Raw genomic sequence first — 16,818 nt, forward strand, 5'->3', positions numbered from 1 at the left:
GCTTTTGGCTGTCGGTTATTTATACAGTGGCGTGTTTACTGTCTTAAATAGATGCTGCCTTCAGTCCGCCGGTCGCTTGCAGGACGCTGACTGCCGTGTGCTGGAGCAGCTCCTGGCCCTCCCTCGCTCGCTGTGCCGTTCTCCCGGCGCGCTGCTGCATCTCAACCCACTTGCTCCCTCCTGTTGCTCACTTTTTTTTTTTGTCTTGTTTTTTTTTGCTTGATTATTTTTAATCTCTGTCAGCGCCCTCTCTTGTCACGACCATACAAAGTGTTTTTATCAGTGTTTGTAGGACACAGCAGCTGGGTTGGAACAGGTAGTGAGTTGTAGGGGTTTAGTCAGACTCGTACCTAAAGAAAAGTTGTCTAGATGCGGTCTGACAAAAATAGGCAAGAAAGGGTCTTTCATTCTGATTAAGAACTGAGAAATGGAAACTTGGAGCTTTTTCCGTGAATTTCCCACCTCCTTTGTGGTTTAGGGACAAAAAACCTAATGGCCTGGTTTTTAGAGGCCTGACTTCTAGGGACTGTGTGTGTTCCTAGAGTTCAGGCTGTAAAACATCCTGCCTTTACCTCCCTAGCTATAAAACAAACCTAACAACAAGATTTTGTGGGGCTTTATTAACACTTGTAAATTCCTGAATTAATAGCCCAGTAGTGTCCTTAAGTAACGTTACCAATAAGACCTAATTCACGTTCCAGTTTTGAGAATGTATTGTTCTCTGCTCTCGTATGATGCCTGGATAGTGTTGAACTGTTAAATGGCGTTAAACTAGTGTTAAACTATAAAATTGATTTTTTCATTTTAAAACTTACCTGATAACCGTCTTACATGAAATTCTGGATTTTTCTCGGCTTCAAATGTCAGTGTTGCTGCTTCAACAAAGCCGAACTTGTTTTCCTCGCTTGCTTTGGTTTTGTAGCTTTGAGAAGGAACAGCATGATGCTTTTTTCCTACGGAGTTTTGTTTCTTCTATAATCCCGTACCTCTACAAAAATATACTATTATCCAATAATGGCACCTCTTCTGTTGTAACTGCTGGTGCTGAAAGGCAGACAACTGCTGAATTTTTCCAAGTAATATTATTTCTTTTGTGTCCTACTAAGCAGTTTTCATGACAAACCGCATTATAAAAATGACCTATTTTGTGTCAAATTGTGCAGAAATAAAATTGAGTATAATAAATGGCATGTCAGAATAATGTAGGTATCCTTAATGCAGTCTTCCCAGAAGCGTATCACCACAGTTAAGAAAAAATAATTTAATTTTTAGAGACAGTTTATGTGTAGCAAGATTTTTCTTTCATTATTTTTTTCCCCCCAATATTGCCGAAATCAGTTTATTCCTATCCGCCTCCCCCAGTGCTGCCACAGTCAGCTCCGACTTTGAGAGGGGGGTTTTGGACATAACCCAAATGACAAATTTGACACGTTATTATGGGAATTTCTTCTTGCGTTGAGGAAATGCGGATTAGTAAAATGACACAGCGTCTAAATACGCGGGTTCATACTCAGAGGAAAAAAAAAAAAAAAGGTTGTATTTCTTGGGTGCGATGCCCGACGTCTTGTGTTAACTCTCCTTGATAAATCCCAGCCTGCAGCATGGACTTGCGGAGGGGCGAGAGGTGGTTGTGGCCGTGGCCGTGTGTGTGCTGTCAGCCAAACGCAGGATGGCGGCGGGGCCCCGTCTGTCTTCTGCTGCCTCGAGATCTGCCGATTGCAGCCACCAAGACAGCTTTGGTCAGCCACGTACAATAACTTGTTCAACGGTATAAATAATCTACTTTCTCTTTTGTGATAAAGAAGAGGGGTTTTTTCAGCCCGTAGGACCAGATGCTGTAATGATAAATCTTATATAAACATGACGCGTTCCCGCCTGCCTGGGAAGGGTGTGAAGAAGACGGAGCTGGACTCTCCTCGGTGATGCCTGTGACACGGCAAGAGACAATTCTGTCTGAACGTTTAAAAAAAAAGTAATTTTTACTGTGCGGGTGGTTGAATGCTAAAACTGGCTAAAAACACAGTGAAATGACTAAAACATGGTACAGCTACTCTTATGTGGGATAAAAGACTCCTTTTTTTCTTTTTTTTTTTCAGATTTAGGAATCTCATAATTGTTTCTAAAACACAAGTTGTGAAGCAGGGAAGAAGCTGTTAGTTTTCTGCCGGCTGTGTGAGTTGAGCAGCTCAGCAAAGCACGTGAGGTGAGGGGAAATAAGGAGCGTGATGGAGGCAGAGGAGGAGGAACGGGTTTAGCCTTTGGGAACTGTTACATTTTCCCAACTATAGCATGTAAGTTCATGATTGAAATTTAAGAAGGATATGGAAGTATTTGAACATGTCCAGAGGAGGACAACCAGGCTGTGGAGGGGCTGGAAGGTGCGTCCTGTGAGGAGCGGCGGAGGACTCTGGGTTTGTCTGGTTTGGAGAGGAGGCATCTGAGGGACCACCTCATGGCTCTCTGCAGCTTCCTGAGGAGAGGACGTGGAGAGGGAGGTGCTGAGCTCTTCTCCCTGGGACCCAGGGACAGGACAACTTGGAACGGTTCAAAGCTGCACCAGGGGGGCTCAGACTGGACATAAGGAAGCATTTCTTTAACTGAGAGGGTGGTCAAACCCTGGAACAGGCTTCCTGGGGAGGCAGCCCATGCCCCATGCCTGGCAGTGTTGAAGCGGCATTTGGACAATGCCCTTAATAACACGCTTTAAGTTTTGGTCAGCCCTGAAGTGGTCAGGATGGACTAGATGATCCTTGTACAGCCCTTCCATCTGGATGGGCTTCTGTTCTATCCCATGTATCTGTTTATCACCTCCAAAATAATTTGCGGTGAGGGCACAAGCCAGCCCCAAATTAAATTTATGTGTATTGCTGCTCCTTGTGCTTCAAGCAGAGCTTTACGTGCACGCTTCAGAGGTGAGGGACAGGCTGTGCTTGTGCACGTGTTTCCTTAGGTTATAGATGGGGCTGACGAATAAAAAGAAGTGAGTTAAGATCCTATGTATTTGATGCATCCGAGGTGCTTTCCCTTTTCTACAAACACAACTTCTTTCTTCAGTTACCTGCTCCACTTCTGAGCTGCAGCTTCCCTTTGAAGCCAGGGCAGATGAAGGGTGTAATTGGCAGAGGTACTGACTCGTTAGCTGGCGGCGGAGCGCTCCATTGATCCGGGGAGCTGCGGTGACGGGTTCACCTCGGCTCACGCGCTGCTGAGACATCGATACCCCCCGGGACGACCGGCTGGCTTGGCTGTTGGTGTGAAGTACTGTGCATTGTGTCACTGGGGAAAAGAAAAGAGCATTTTAAAGCAAATGCCTCCATCCTAACGAGGCCTCTGGACAATTTTTTTTTTAATTTTTTTTTGAGAAAGATGAAGATGCTCCAGGCACAAGCAGTATGTTTTTAACTAGTAATTGGGAGGAGAAGCTCAGACTTTGATGGAAGCCGCTTGTTTTTTCTTTCTGGTAGGCTGCCTTTCCACGGCCCGGCTGAAAACCACCCCCCTGCACCCGGAGCCGTGCGGGGTGCGGAGGGGGCTGCGGGCATGGCCGGGCCCCGCAGGCTGGTCCCCGCGGCCATGGACGGGGGTGTGCTCGAGGGAAAGGGCTTGGAGGTTGGCTTTGTTCGCTCCCCTCGGCTTCTCAGGCCTTGGGTGCCTGAGGTGGCGGTGACGGAGTTTTAGACCTCCAGTTTAAGCCTTGCTTAGCGAGTCGCTTCTCTCTATGTTTACTCAAGAGAGCGAGTAACGGTGATGGAAAAGGACATTTCCCTCTGTGTGCGTGGATTTTTCTCTGTGCTTCTTTGAACAACTTGGGGGTCAAAAGCAAACAAAACGTAAGCCACCCACATGACGAAAATTCGTTATGTTTCTCTGCTACACAGCTTGGCTTAAATAAGTATATTCCCTCTCTTCTGTCATCGTTTATGCTCCAGTGCACTGCTTTTGTGTACAGAACCGCTCTGCCTCCTATCATTTGGTTTGAATATGCTCTCAGCAGAGACTATGTATACGAATGCTATATATAGTCTGTGTCTGTGTGTAGGTGTATTGAAAGCTGGCGTTGACGTGACCACCGCCCGAGTTCTGTTTGGAATTTGTGTTCTCTGAAAGGAGGCACTGTGTGACTCTGCCCCCGGGGCTGTGTTGGGCACCTGATGGTGGCCCAGGGGCTCGTGGCTGGCCACGGTAGCTCCCTGCTTCCAAGGGACAGTGACCTCCCCGCCAGCTGCTGGATGCAGCGCCATTTTCCCGCTTCACTTCTTGTGACGGGGGTCTGGGACCACCCGGTAGCCTTGTGATTTGCTCATGTCCTTTCTGCCACCTGCACTTGTCTTGCTGTCTGTCTGCTGTCTGGACTTGTGGCGTGCAGGTTCTCAGCTCTCTTTTCTCCAAAATATACGGTGTTTATAAGCGCAGCAGCAGCAGCTATATGTGGAAAAAAGTTGACATTTGGGAAATAAAACTTGCAGTTTTAAATTTCCGCAGTGGTTATTTTCCATAGATTTAGTTGCAAACTGACAAATGGGCAGATGAGTCACCTGCTGGTGGCTGCACTATCCCAGCCCCAGCTCCTGGGGAAACCCTGCTGAAAGGGCTGGGACCGTGCGGGGACAACGAGCCCTTCCCCTCGCCATGGGCCCCCTGCCCAACCTGCTCCCCGCGCCCTTCCCCACACGCGCGGCTGGCGGCGGAACCCACGGCTTGGTCGTGCTGCTGCCTCGTGTTTGCAGGGGGACACGGAGCACGTGTGGAAGCCGACGCGGAGTCTGGAATTGCCCTCCCAGCTGCAAGGGAGCAGGCGCGGGGCACTGGCCCAGAGAAGCTGTGGCTGCCCCATCCCTGGAGGGTTCAAGGCCAGGTTGGACGGGGCTTGGAGCAACCTGGGCTGGTGGGAGGTGTCCCTGCCCAGGGCAGGGGGTGCCACTGGGTGGGCTTTAAAGGTCCCTTCCCACCCAAACCGTGCCGTGAGTCTGTGGCTCCATGAAGACGACCTCTCCCTGCCCTGCAGCCCACGTCCCCATCGCTCTGTGCCCCCAGGACTGCAAGTGCAGCCATATCTCTTTGGGCATTTTGTCTTCTCCCGGGACGCTCAGCCGGGGCTGCCTCTGCCCTGACAACAGCATTTCCCCAGAATTCAGAAACATAAATGCTTCCCATTTCTCAAAATACTGAAGCCCTCCACCACAAAAATCACAATAAATGTGGTGGCTGATGCCACTGACAGACACTGAACGTGCAGTAAGTGATGGCTTTAGTTCGGCCTCAACTGCCTCGGTCTAGGGCTTCCTAAAATGCAGCACAAACAGTATCAAATATCTTAAACTGCGCCTTATTAAATAAATGTTTATTATTTCATATTGTTCAGCCTGTGTATAGTTGTGGAGCTCTTTTCTGAAAAATGTCTTCAGTTCTTCAGGGAGCTGAGGCTGCAGAGAGTCAATTTTCAGGTTATTTGCCGAATGCCGGCCCTGACGGTGGGTCTGAAGTGCTGGAGATTAGTCTATTCAGCATCTTCAACATTTACAAAGTATTCCTTAGTGATGGCGCCCTGTTATTACATTGGTGATACGCCGAAACCATTGTTTGCTCTGTACATATATTATGGCTGTCGCTAACGTCAGGATCACCACAAAGAAGATGATGAAAGGCACACCGTTTTTCTTTTGTCCCTTTTTATTTCCATAAAATCTGCCTTGCTGATAGAACAATCATAGTTGTCTAAAATGTAAAGGAAGGAAATTAAAGAGTGTTATTGTGGTAATAACATTTAAACCCCATTAATATTTTCCTGCCATGAACTGCAATAATAGTTCGCTTTGTCATGGGATATATGAAAAGCAGAAGGATATTTTAAAATGGAGAGGTGTTTCTTGATGTTCAAACACAAATTTATGTTATCGGATTTCTTCTACAAGAAGGAAAGGTTGTCTCAAATGAACGAGTGACTCACAGTTGATAACGTGCATTTATTGTACCCGGATCCTTCTCTGTTGGGGGGATCCCGTATAGTATTTCTGTGTATTATGAAATTATTATTTTTCTGAAAAGGTTAATAAAAATAAGAATAATTAGAATAAATCCATATTGCCTTTTTTTTCCTTATGAGCAAGTAAATAAAGAAATACTCATAATGCACAAATGTGTTTAAAGAGTGTGCTGGGCCCTCAGCTGGGCTGAGGAAGAGGTGACGAGGCCAAGGAGGAAGGACGGGTTTTTGGGTACAGAATGCACTAACTCGTGCCCTGTTAGACCAGAGGTGCCAGCAGAGGAAGGCACACAATGGAAAGAGCGACTGCCATCCCGGGCCAGGTGGGTGCCCATAGCTGGAGGGGACATGAGCCACGGCACGCAGATGATAATCCTGCCCATGAAAAGTCATCAAGGCCTACAGGGATCATGGCATAATAAATATGCCCAGGAGTGGCTTCTTCCTTCACAGCTCTGCCTGCTCCCACAGCCATCGGCTGTAGCCAGCAGTGGACCCCGTGGGCCAGCAGTTGGGTCTGGGACGGAGCCAGACGGACCCAGGAGCAAATCTGGTCCCATCACCTCACCACGGGCAAGGATCGCACATGTACTGCCCATTAAAAAAACAAATTATACATTTTCTCCTGCTCAACAAAAGCCACTAAGGGCCTGAGGGGGCTGTGTAAAGCCGCAAGAGTATTTGTTGCAGATTCAGTTAGGTCGTTTAATTAATGTATCTGCCTAATTCCCGTGAGGCCACGAGCAAGTGGCGCTGCTCAGGCAGGTGCCCCGCGGGGATGAAGGGATGCTTCTTGCGGCAGCAGAGCTGGCGGTGCTCGGGACCACTGTCGCTCCGCTCCCCCGCCATGAGCCGCGGGCAGACCCTGCGATAACCAGCGACGGCAGCAGTGTCCTCGTCCCCAGCCCTGGCCAGTGCCACCAAGGCTCCCTGCCACCGGCACACCCCGATGGCAACCCCGCCAGCCCCGAGGCTCCCCGTGACAGCCTGGGGACAACTGCTGAGGAACATTAGTTGTTTAGCGTAAGTGAGTAAGCTGTAATGAGAATAAATTACTTAGGATTAGAATACGGCGTGATTCAGGCTGTTTGCCGAGCATTGCTTAGCAGGAGTAGCTGGATTTGCTGAAGCCTTTAGGCTGCGATAGAGTTATTTCTCTCAGTAATTCTCCCAGCAACTGGTGCAGCGCTGCGTTTAGTCTTTTAGTACGGGAAAGTGGTTTGATATCTCACTGGTGTTTTGGTGGTGTTTTCCCCAAGTCTGGGGCTCGTCAGCTCTCCCTGTTCTGCCAGCAAGTGCAGGCACAGGAGGAGTGACACCCAGGAGATGCGAGGGCTCCAACCCTCGGCTGAAACTGCAAATCAACGAGGTAAGAGCCGGCCTGGACACAGAAGAAGAACCCCATGAGATGTTAGAAGACCCCAGACCAAAAGTCACCCTTGGGGTAGCAGACGCCTGGCCAGCGCGCGAGGGGCGGGTGAGTGGACCTCAAGGGCACCATTGTCCAGGGGTTCCTTCATTCCGGTCCCTCTCCACGGAGGCGCCCAGCCCAGGCTGCCCTTGCTGCGGTACCTTTCAATTAAATCGATTATTTTATGCAGTCCCGTGCCTGAGACGGCGTGTGAATGCTCGGGCAGCGGCTCCTCCTCTAACAGCCGCCACTCCAGCATCACCTTTTCTTCAGCCCCATTTACCCCAGACCCGGGCTCTGATGAATTTCAATTGCAAAACCGGTTGTCAGATGTTCTGAGAGGGGATGAGGAAGGTCCTCAGAATGCCCTGATGGATGTTTGATCCCAAAAGCTCCGGGAGCGTTTCACCAGGCAGCAGAAAACCCCAGCCGTATCTGGCAGACCAGCGAAGCAGCGTTTGTGATGTGTCCAGCACAAATAATGCAATAGATTTTGGGGAAACTGTTAAGTCGTGCAGCCGAGGATGCTTTGGAAAAATACAAGCCTGGCTCTGACATTCCCTGCAGACACTTTCGGGAGCCTGCTGAGGGCTCAGTATTTCAGGTCCATTACCGCGGGTGTCAGTTCTGTGTATGCAGGAATCAAGAGACACGTGCAAATTACGGGATTAAATATTTTACTAGGGTCTGTTTCTTTTGAAAACAGTAAGAATAAGCTTCCATTGAACATACGCAGTGAAGAGAGAAGGCTCTCATGATGGCACTCGGTATAAAAGCAAAGGTAAAACTAATAGAGATAAACAGGCCTGTGGGGTTGCTCGAGTTTGGGAAAATTATTGTTTTTCTTTTCCAGAAAAACAGAAAATCCTCAAACTGAGTTTTTTGTTGTTGGCTTGTTTCAAATAACCCAGTTCGGTTGTTTAGAAGAGCTAAACAGATTTTTGTACCTTTAATTTCTGTTCATTTGTTTTATGACAAAACCCTGAAAATGTTTTTCTTGGCAAAAATATCCCTCCACTCAAAAAGCTAATCTTAATTAAAAAGAAAATTCAACCCCAAATTCAATCAACTTTCTAAATCAGTATTTTTCACTGTAAGTTTAATCACCTAAAGGTCAAACTAATTTAAACTTTCATTAAGTCCATTATACCCAGTCTGAAAATGGGAGTGTATGGGGAACAATCTCAAATGAAAGTAGCTCAAGGCAGAGCAAAGTGTGATCTAATGTGGAGACAGAGCCTTTAACACATGAAGTGTATAGAAGGCGTAGTATGTATGCAAAATATGAAGAATTGCACGGTGTTTGTGGTAAAAGAGGCTTGGGACTATTGGGCAACGAGGAACAGAGGAAGAGTCCGTGGTTTGGCGTTACCAGCCGAAGCTCACGGCCAGCGTGCTGGGCGTTACCTGCCGCCACGTGGGACTCGCTGACCAGGTTTCAACATTGCTTTGTGTTGCTCATCCTCAGTAAGCCCTGCATAAAGCAACAGAAGCAAAAACACCGTAAACAGCTGAAAGTGGCAAAAGCTCCGTGTCGAACACAGAACGAGGAAACCACTGGCTTCCCAAGTTAATTTGTGCAAATGTGGCGGTTTCAGGGAGATGACCTGCTGATGACTCCCCCCGGTCTGGTGGAGCAGGGTCTGGGGGGACCCGTGTCGGTGGCTTCTGGAAAGACCAGGACTGGAGCCCAGGTCACCTGCAGACGCACTGCGTGTCACCGCCGTCCACGAGGCCACCGGGGAGGGCTGGGATGGGTCCGACACAGCAGCCTGGGGAGGGGAGGACAGTCCCAGGGCTTCCCGTTTTTAGTCTGGGCCACTGGGTCTGAAAACAGGCGGCTTCCTGAATTTTTCAATTTCCTGTCTTGAATGGCAGGGAACAATCAGAGTTTCCCAGGGATGGGAATATTGTGTTTGATGAGCCATTGCTCCGCAGAGAGCACGTGTGGTCGGTCTGCGGGCTGCTCAGCGAAACCCCTGATTGAGGCATGAGAATACTATTGTAAATTGAACAAGAATGCATAATTAATAACCCAAATAAAAGAATGAATCACATTAATCAGTAAAAGAAGATGCAATAAACTAAGACTAAACAAGGGAACAATTTAGCTCGTATGGATACACAATTGCCTTCAAACATGATTGTACTAGATAGTCTGCCCGGTAATTATGTTAATTCACATCCACGGTAGTTTCCATTGGGCACAGTTCAGTTCCAGTCGTGCGGCGTTCGCTGAAGGATCTGGCAAGTTCCTCACAGTCATCTCGGTTACTGTGCCTCCTGCTTCCTGGCATGGTTCTCCAGGCAGCAAAGCCATCACACAAGCTGCACCAGTTCCACATGACTGTCTCTGTCGTCCCCCTCTGGGACAATCGGCCCGTCAGGACGCGACATCCCTGCGCTGCTCACCCACCCTCACTTCACTGAGCCACTTACGCCTGAAGTTGAGTATGCATTTAAGCGTTCTGCCTCTACGTGGCCTTTACAGTTGTATATCGTCTCCTTCGGTGATTCACCCATCCTTTCCTCGGCACTGCCTCTTCAGGATGGAAATCTTCTCATCCATTAAAGATTACAAAGTTGGCCAGTTCCAGGTGCCTTAGAGCACCAGAAAGATTACAGGGTCTCTGTGCAAGGAAAGAAGAAAATCCTGTAAATCAGCGAGTCACCTCACTGTCACCTGTGACAGTAAATGTACATGATATTGGAAACTAAAAGAAACGCTTTGCACAAGAGCTTCTATTTCAATGAACTTCAAGTGATGTTGGTTTGAGTTTGGTCATTTTACAGCCATTCCTCCCTCTTAAAAAATGCTGGAGCATCTTTTTTCCACGAGCTCTTGTAAAAAATTTTTCAACCTGTTTGGTCATTTTAGTCTGGAGCAGCAAACCAGTTCTGTGAACATTTTCATGCTTTCTGTAAAGAAGAGAGATGCATTTTAACAGAAACTTCTTCTTCAGAAAAATAGTTCCTGTAACAGAAGCGTAACCACGACACCCTGGCTCCCTGGTCCAGCAGTTCGTGGCAACCCTTTTTACCCAGTAAAGCTTAGCAGGAGGACACACATGGTGAGGGTGAAAACCGCACGGTGTCATCAGCATTCCCTCACCCACCTCCTCCACATTAGTCAAAGCCCCCCATGTGCCCTCGCAAACCGCAGGCTCCTGCAGCAGGGACGTCCCTCTCTGTCACCGCCTGTGCCGTGGCTGGGGCTGTTTTTGACCCCTGACAAGGTGAGGATCGGTCGTACTGGGCACCACCACCAGCAGCATCCATCCCATCTTGGTCGTCCCTCACAGCTACCTAGGCCACCTCAGAGCCCCACACACACTTACCAGAGCCCCCCCACTCTGCTCTGGTGAGACCCCACCTAGAGCACTGTGTCCAGCTCTGGAGCCCTCAGCACAGGACGGACATGGGCCTGTTGGAGCGGGGCCAGAGGAGGCCCCGGAGATGCTGGGAGGGCTGGAGCCCCTCTGCTGTGGGGACAGGCTGAGAGAGCTGGGGGGGTTCAGCCTGGAGAAGAGAAGGCTCCGCGGAGACCTTCCAGCCCCTTCCAGTCCCTCAAGGGGCTCCAGGAAAGCTGGGGAGGGACTCTGGAGCAGGGAGGGGAGCCATGGGACGAGGGGGAAGGGTTTTACACTGGAAGAGGGGAGATTGAGATGAGATATTGGGAAGAAATCCTTTGGTGTGAGGGCGGTGAGCCCCTGGCCCAGGTTGCCCAGAGAAGCTGTGGCTGCCCCATCCCTGGAGGGGTTCAAGGCCAGGTTGGACGGGGCTTGGAGCAACCTGGTCTAGGGCAGCCCGACTCCTCGGAGGGCTGAGCCCCGGGGTCACCACCCCCCCGCCGGGAGCGAGGAGGCGGGCGGGGGGAGGAGGGCTACCGGTAGCCACCCACGGGGGGGCCGGGGGCGGCCGCATCCCCGTCCCCGTGAGGAGGCGTCAGGCGCCGGAGCTCCGCTCTCTCCCGGTCCCGGCTCCGTATAAATGGGGGGGCAGCAGCGGGCAGCGCTTCGCCCAGACGGAGCCGGAGGGGCGGCACCGGCGGCGGTACCGGCAGCGGTAGGATGGGCGGAGGCGGTGGCCCCCGGCGTCCCGGAGCTTTGCCGCTGCTGGCGCTGGCGCTGCTGGCGGCTCAGGGCGGCGCGGCCCCGCTGCAGCCCGGCGGGTCCCCCGGGCTCACCAAGATCTACCCCCGCGGTAGCCACTGGGCTGTGGGTAAGTCGCCGTCCCGGCCGCGGATGGACGCTCCGCCGCCGCTCCGGTCACTCCCCCGCGCTTCGACCGGTCCCGGCAGCGCCTCGCCCCGACGGCTCTCCGTGCCCCCGGGGACAGTCCGGGGACAGGGAAGGGTTGCGACTTTTCCCCGCCGTCGCCGCGCCGGGCTGCCGGCGGAGCCGCCTGCCGGTCCCGGTCGCCCTTCCGGTCCTGGTCGCCTCCGATGCTGGTCGCCCCGCCGGTGCCGTTCATCTCCCGGTGCCGGTCTCCCCGCCGGTCCCGGTCGCCTCCCGCTGCCGGTCTCCCCGCCGGTGCCGCTTGGCTCCGCGCCGCGGGTCCCGTCCCTTCGTGCGCCCCGGAGCCGCCGCAGCGCGTCCCTGACGGTCGTCCCCGGTACCGGCCGGCGGTGGCGGGGCGCTCCCCGGGGACCGGCAGCGCCGGGGCGACCGCTTTCCCCGCTCCCCTTGGCGTGTTTTTTCGGCGGTCGCTTCCTGCCGCGACCTCCCGTCAGCGATGCAGGAGCCCGAACCCAAGGCCGACGGCCGCCCGGGGGGATGCAGTCAGCATCTCGGGGCGCCCTGGGGCGCTCAGATGGACGGAGGAGGCTCCTCCGGTGCTGCCTCTCTCCTTCCCCTTCCCGGAAGCCTCCGTTGCAGCCTAAATCCGGCTATGATTTCGTTCTGGTGACCATAAGACACGGTATATCCCAAGTGGCTCCAGTTTAGCCCCTCGAAAGGCGCTGGAACACAGGCTGGCACTACGGCTCCCGCATCCCGTGTCAAGGCAAGGAAAGTCTAAAACCTACCGCTTCTCATTCCATTTCTTATTCCAGCAAATCCTAATAGGTGCCTCCCCTGGCAAAACGCTCGGTTATCCCTGTCCTGTTCTCAGCAGCATTTTCTCTGACAATGTAGAGTCAGAGGAAATTAATTGTGCGTGTGACACTGTGACAAAATCTCCGGTCCCAGCTGCGCTCCCACTTCGGCATCATCCAACCCCTTCCCTTCTCTCCATAGTGTCAGTCAATAACAACTTCCAGCTGCTGTCAAACAACCAAATCTGTACCTGCTTTCGTTAACTTCATGCTACCACCATTGTTCTTACAGGACACTTAATGGGGAAAAAGAGCACTGGAGATTTTCCTTATGTTTATGAAGAAGAAAATAAGACCCCGCTTTCAGCATTACCTGAAAATATCAAGCAGCTGGAAGACTACCTGCAGTGGGAAGAAATCTCAAAATATTTGCTACGGCTGCTGGAAGGGAATGAAAATAAAAGTGCTCACTTTTTAAAAGGGGGGCTTCCCTGGTATACCAGGAACACATGGGAGACAGATGACAATAGCAGCTGGAAAGATGTAAGTAAGATAAAACCTGTAAAAATACCTCCATATATTCAAATTTTGTTTTACAGTAACATACCAGCTTCCTCTAATTTGTGGATTGTCCAGAAAAGTAGCAAAAATGCATCTTGCACATTCAGTGAAGTAAGACTCTGCTCTTGATTACAGATTGTCACTCACAGACGGTACTTTTTATGAATTAATTTGGTACCGGGCAAAAGCTCAGTAAGGGTTAAGCAGGTTTTAGTGTCTGAATTCCCTTCAAGTGGCTCGGTGGTTCCACTCTTCCCTTTCCCAGCACTTCACGCTCAGATGAGCGCGTTGGGCACCCAGTTCTGTGTAAACCCAGGAGAAACAAGCCGGTGTGAAAAGCAGGTGTGAGTCCCGGCAGCGGGAAGAAGGCAAATTGTGTATAAAGCCACACCGTGGTGACTGTCACCCTTGGTGGCCGTTCTGGCTGTCATTTCCTTGCCTGGCCTGTGAGGTTGCCCGCCAGCGGACAGAGCGGCCGGTCGGAGAGTTTCTCCTGTTCCCAGCTGGGTCTTTGCCTCACACAAGCCTTTCCCCTGCAGCGGGTGGTGCTGGCCACTGCTGTGGTCCTTTGCGGGCTTGCAAAACGAGCCTGTGGCTACCGATGCGCTATAATGTGTGCCTAGGATCCACCTCTTCTTTCCTCGGGGTAGCGTACTTATCAGCACCGTGTCACAAGGTAACAACAGATTCGCCCCGACTCTGCCGGAAAATCCCGTGAAATGCACTGGGAAGGGTATCAGTGAGCTTTTACAGAAAGCAATCAGTGTCTAAATGACGTAATGTAAATTGCAGAATTTACTAGAAAACTTTCCTTATAATGCACCAAGTGCAGTAATATTGATGGAGCTGCAGAATTCTTTTGGGTGGCATTGAAATAGAATAAAAAGGTTAATACACCCCCTTAAAGACATTAACGGGAAGATTTTTTTTCTTCCTATATTTTACTGCAGTACGGTGTAATTAATGTTCCCGGGCTAACTTCAGCCCAGTATTCCTCCTGAAATCCTGGTGCAGTGAAGTCAGTGCATGCTTTGGTTTTGACTTGAATTGCCCGTTAAATTAAGCCATGATTTAAGTCTCTTACACCACTGATATGAACGCCGCCCGGGGGTTTCTTTCTGGCGATGGCTTTACGACAGTGTTGCTTATAATAACTGTGATTAATACTACCTAAAAAGAAAACTATTTATCTCATCTTCGGCTCTGCAGTGTGCAGCTTCGTAATCAAATCAGATGAACAAATTCCATTATGCCGTGGAAAGAGGGAAATATTTTGACTTCTAAAAGTATCTGGTAATAAATAGTACTCACGAAGGCTGAAAGTTGCCTCCAGGAAGTTGAATCATATCCATATGCGTGTACTTTTACCCTAAATTAATATCCACATTTTTGTGGTCAGACATTGAATATACACATGGAATGGTGAGGTTATTGCCTTAAATGTATGGATTTCTGCAATGATTGATAAAAAAATCGTGTCTTTCATGTGACCAAGATATACGACAACTTGCAGAACCTCATTTTATCACAGAACCTTTGATTCCCAGCAGTTAGCAGTTATTTTGCCTACATCTTGAAGTAAAACATAAGCGTGAAAGTAATATGTGACCTTTCCTGCTGTTGGACCCAGATACGCGGTTATCTGCAGCCCAGATAAGATACGACGCTTTGCTTTTCCTTTGGCTTCAGCGAGTAAAAACCCAGCACCTGAAAGTTACGCTGTGTTTCTTTTTGAGATCTGCCTTCGGGTGGAGAGGACCTGAAGATGGAAGGGAATGTGCTTTGTGGGTTTTGAGGCCTGTGACCGTTTCCTAAACATTTAAAGAATGATAATCGTTATTTTTAATAAAGGATGCCTTGTTTATTTATAAAGGTGGAATCCTGATATATATATATGAAATTCAGTCATACACGTGCGCAGTGATACAAGAGCATCAATGACCTTTAATTTAAAATTTGAATTTTAAATCCCCAAAGCTAAAGGCTGCGGAAGTAAATAGGGCTGGATACGCACTTCAGGTAACTCGGTTCAAGGTCTTGCTTATTAGCTCAGATTCACCCAGTGCATTATTCACCACGAATGCTCACGCTGTGCTGTACGTTTCTTCTCAAGAATAAGAAAATTCTTTCTGAAAGTCACCCGGAGTAGGGAAAGTGCCGCAGCTCACAAATAGCCAAAACAGCCAAAGTCGTGAGCAGAATAGTTCTGGGAATCAGGCTTAGGGTGGTGCACTTGAGTTATTTTCCTCTGTTTTCGGTTAACAACAGGCAAATGAAGGTCTTGCCTGCTCTTTATTCCGTGACTAAATTACAATTAAAGTAGTTAAGGGTCAGAAGGGAAATCTCTCCTGCAAGTTGGCCTAAGTGTAAAAGTAAGTTGGAAAATAAGCTTTAAATTGGTTCTATGACTTGGCTTTTTAACACTAATGAGCCACTATATAAATGAGATGGCAGCCAGAATTATTTGGGAGAATGACTTTCCTCGTCCTTTGGCAGCTGGTTGTTACGCTAACCAAGACAAATGAGGTCTGTTTTGGAAAGGTTATTAGGAATGTGTTTGTTATGTGAATACACAGAGGAGATATACATTAGGATTATTAACTTAGTGAATTACTTTTTTCAGGACCGGAGTATAAATAATATTTTTCTCTTTTTATCAGATGATGGACTATCTGCTTCAAGTTGTGAATGCGAAAGAGAGCACTCCAAGCTGAAAGAAGGTCTCTAAATCTTGAAGAAATTGAATACTTTCCGTAAGAGACTATTTCACAAGCACTTGATTGTATCAGATAATCAACAAGGTCTCTTTTCTGTAAACAAGATTTCCCTTGTGTAAAATATCTAAATACACGTATTCTTGTATGTTTCGGCAATGACTAAACTCTTTACTTCATTTTCAAGGTTGCATTTTTCTCACTTGAATGGCTTTGATATATATAATTGTCATGGAAGGGTCTTCCAATTAATTATATGACTTACCTATCTAATCAGTTCATCTTAGTTCAAAACTACATGACATTTCAACATTCGCAATAAATAGTACCAGTAAAAAGGCTGTGTTTATACTTTTATTTGAGTCAATAAAATGGAAATTGGCTGTGCCACAGCTAATAACAAAGAAAACACAGAATGATTAATTTTCCACTGAAGCTCTTCTCTTTCTTGAATCGCTCCCCGGTCCGTAGTGTTTTTTCAGCAGAGGCAAGCTGCCGCGGCCCTCCTGAGGTGTCAGTGGGACAAGGACGGGGCAGGTGATGCCCTTCCACCGGCAGGCAGCCTGGAGACCCCTGAGAGATGCTCTGCCTCTGAGCGATGTGCCCGCACCACACTCCTGACCGCATGTGAGCAGGTCCGGTACCCATTGTGTGGCCACACGGGAGCAAAGGAAGAATGTTGCCTCCCAGGAGAACGAGCTGGCGACATCTTTTGTGGGGCACAGCGCACTGAGCAGTGCTTCTTGCTCACCTGTAGTTCTCTGGCCTGGGCAGCCACACCATCAGCGGCCATGACAGGAGAGATGGTGCTGCCACCCTTCCTCCAAGGAGAGCACCGGCAGACCAGACGGTGAGGATGAGATGCACAGCTCAACACGGAGCAGGAGAAGCAGGCCTGGGTAAGGAGGTGACACTGCTCAGCACTGGAGGGGCCACCCCTGCAGTGCTGCGTCCAGTTCTGAGCATCCCAGTACAAGAGGGACATGGACAAACTGGAGAGAGGTCAACAAAGGGCCACAAAAGATGATGATGGGGCTTGGAGCATCTCTTCTCTGAGGAGGGGCTGCAGCTGTTCAGGCTGGAGCAGAGAAGCTCAGGGGTGTCACCAAAGGGT

At 49.5% G+C, this 16,818-nt stretch overlaps 1 protein-coding gene across 1 annotated transcript; it reads left to right on the top strand.

Moving 5' to 3' along the window:
* Positions 1 to 11,306: 11,306 nt before the first annotated feature.
* GRP (gastrin releasing peptide) lies at positions 11,307 to 16,039 on the top strand. Its single transcript, XM_063320437.1, has 3 exons — positions 11,307 to 11,615; positions 12,722 to 12,972; positions 15,651 to 16,039. The coding sequence occupies exons 1-3, from the start codon at positions 11,465 to 11,467 to the stop codon at positions 15,702 to 15,704; spliced, it is 456 nt and encodes a 151-aa protein (XP_063176507.1). The 5' UTR covers positions 11,307 to 11,464; the 3' UTR covers positions 15,705 to 16,039.
* Positions 16,040 to 16,818: the final 779 nt, after the last annotated feature.

This window comes from Chroicocephalus ridibundus, chromosome Z (assembly GCF_963924245.1).
Source record: "Chroicocephalus ridibundus chromosome Z, bChrRid1.1, whole genome shotgun sequence".
NCBI classification, from domain to species: Eukaryota; Metazoa; Chordata; class Aves; order Charadriiformes; family Laridae; genus Chroicocephalus; species Chroicocephalus ridibundus.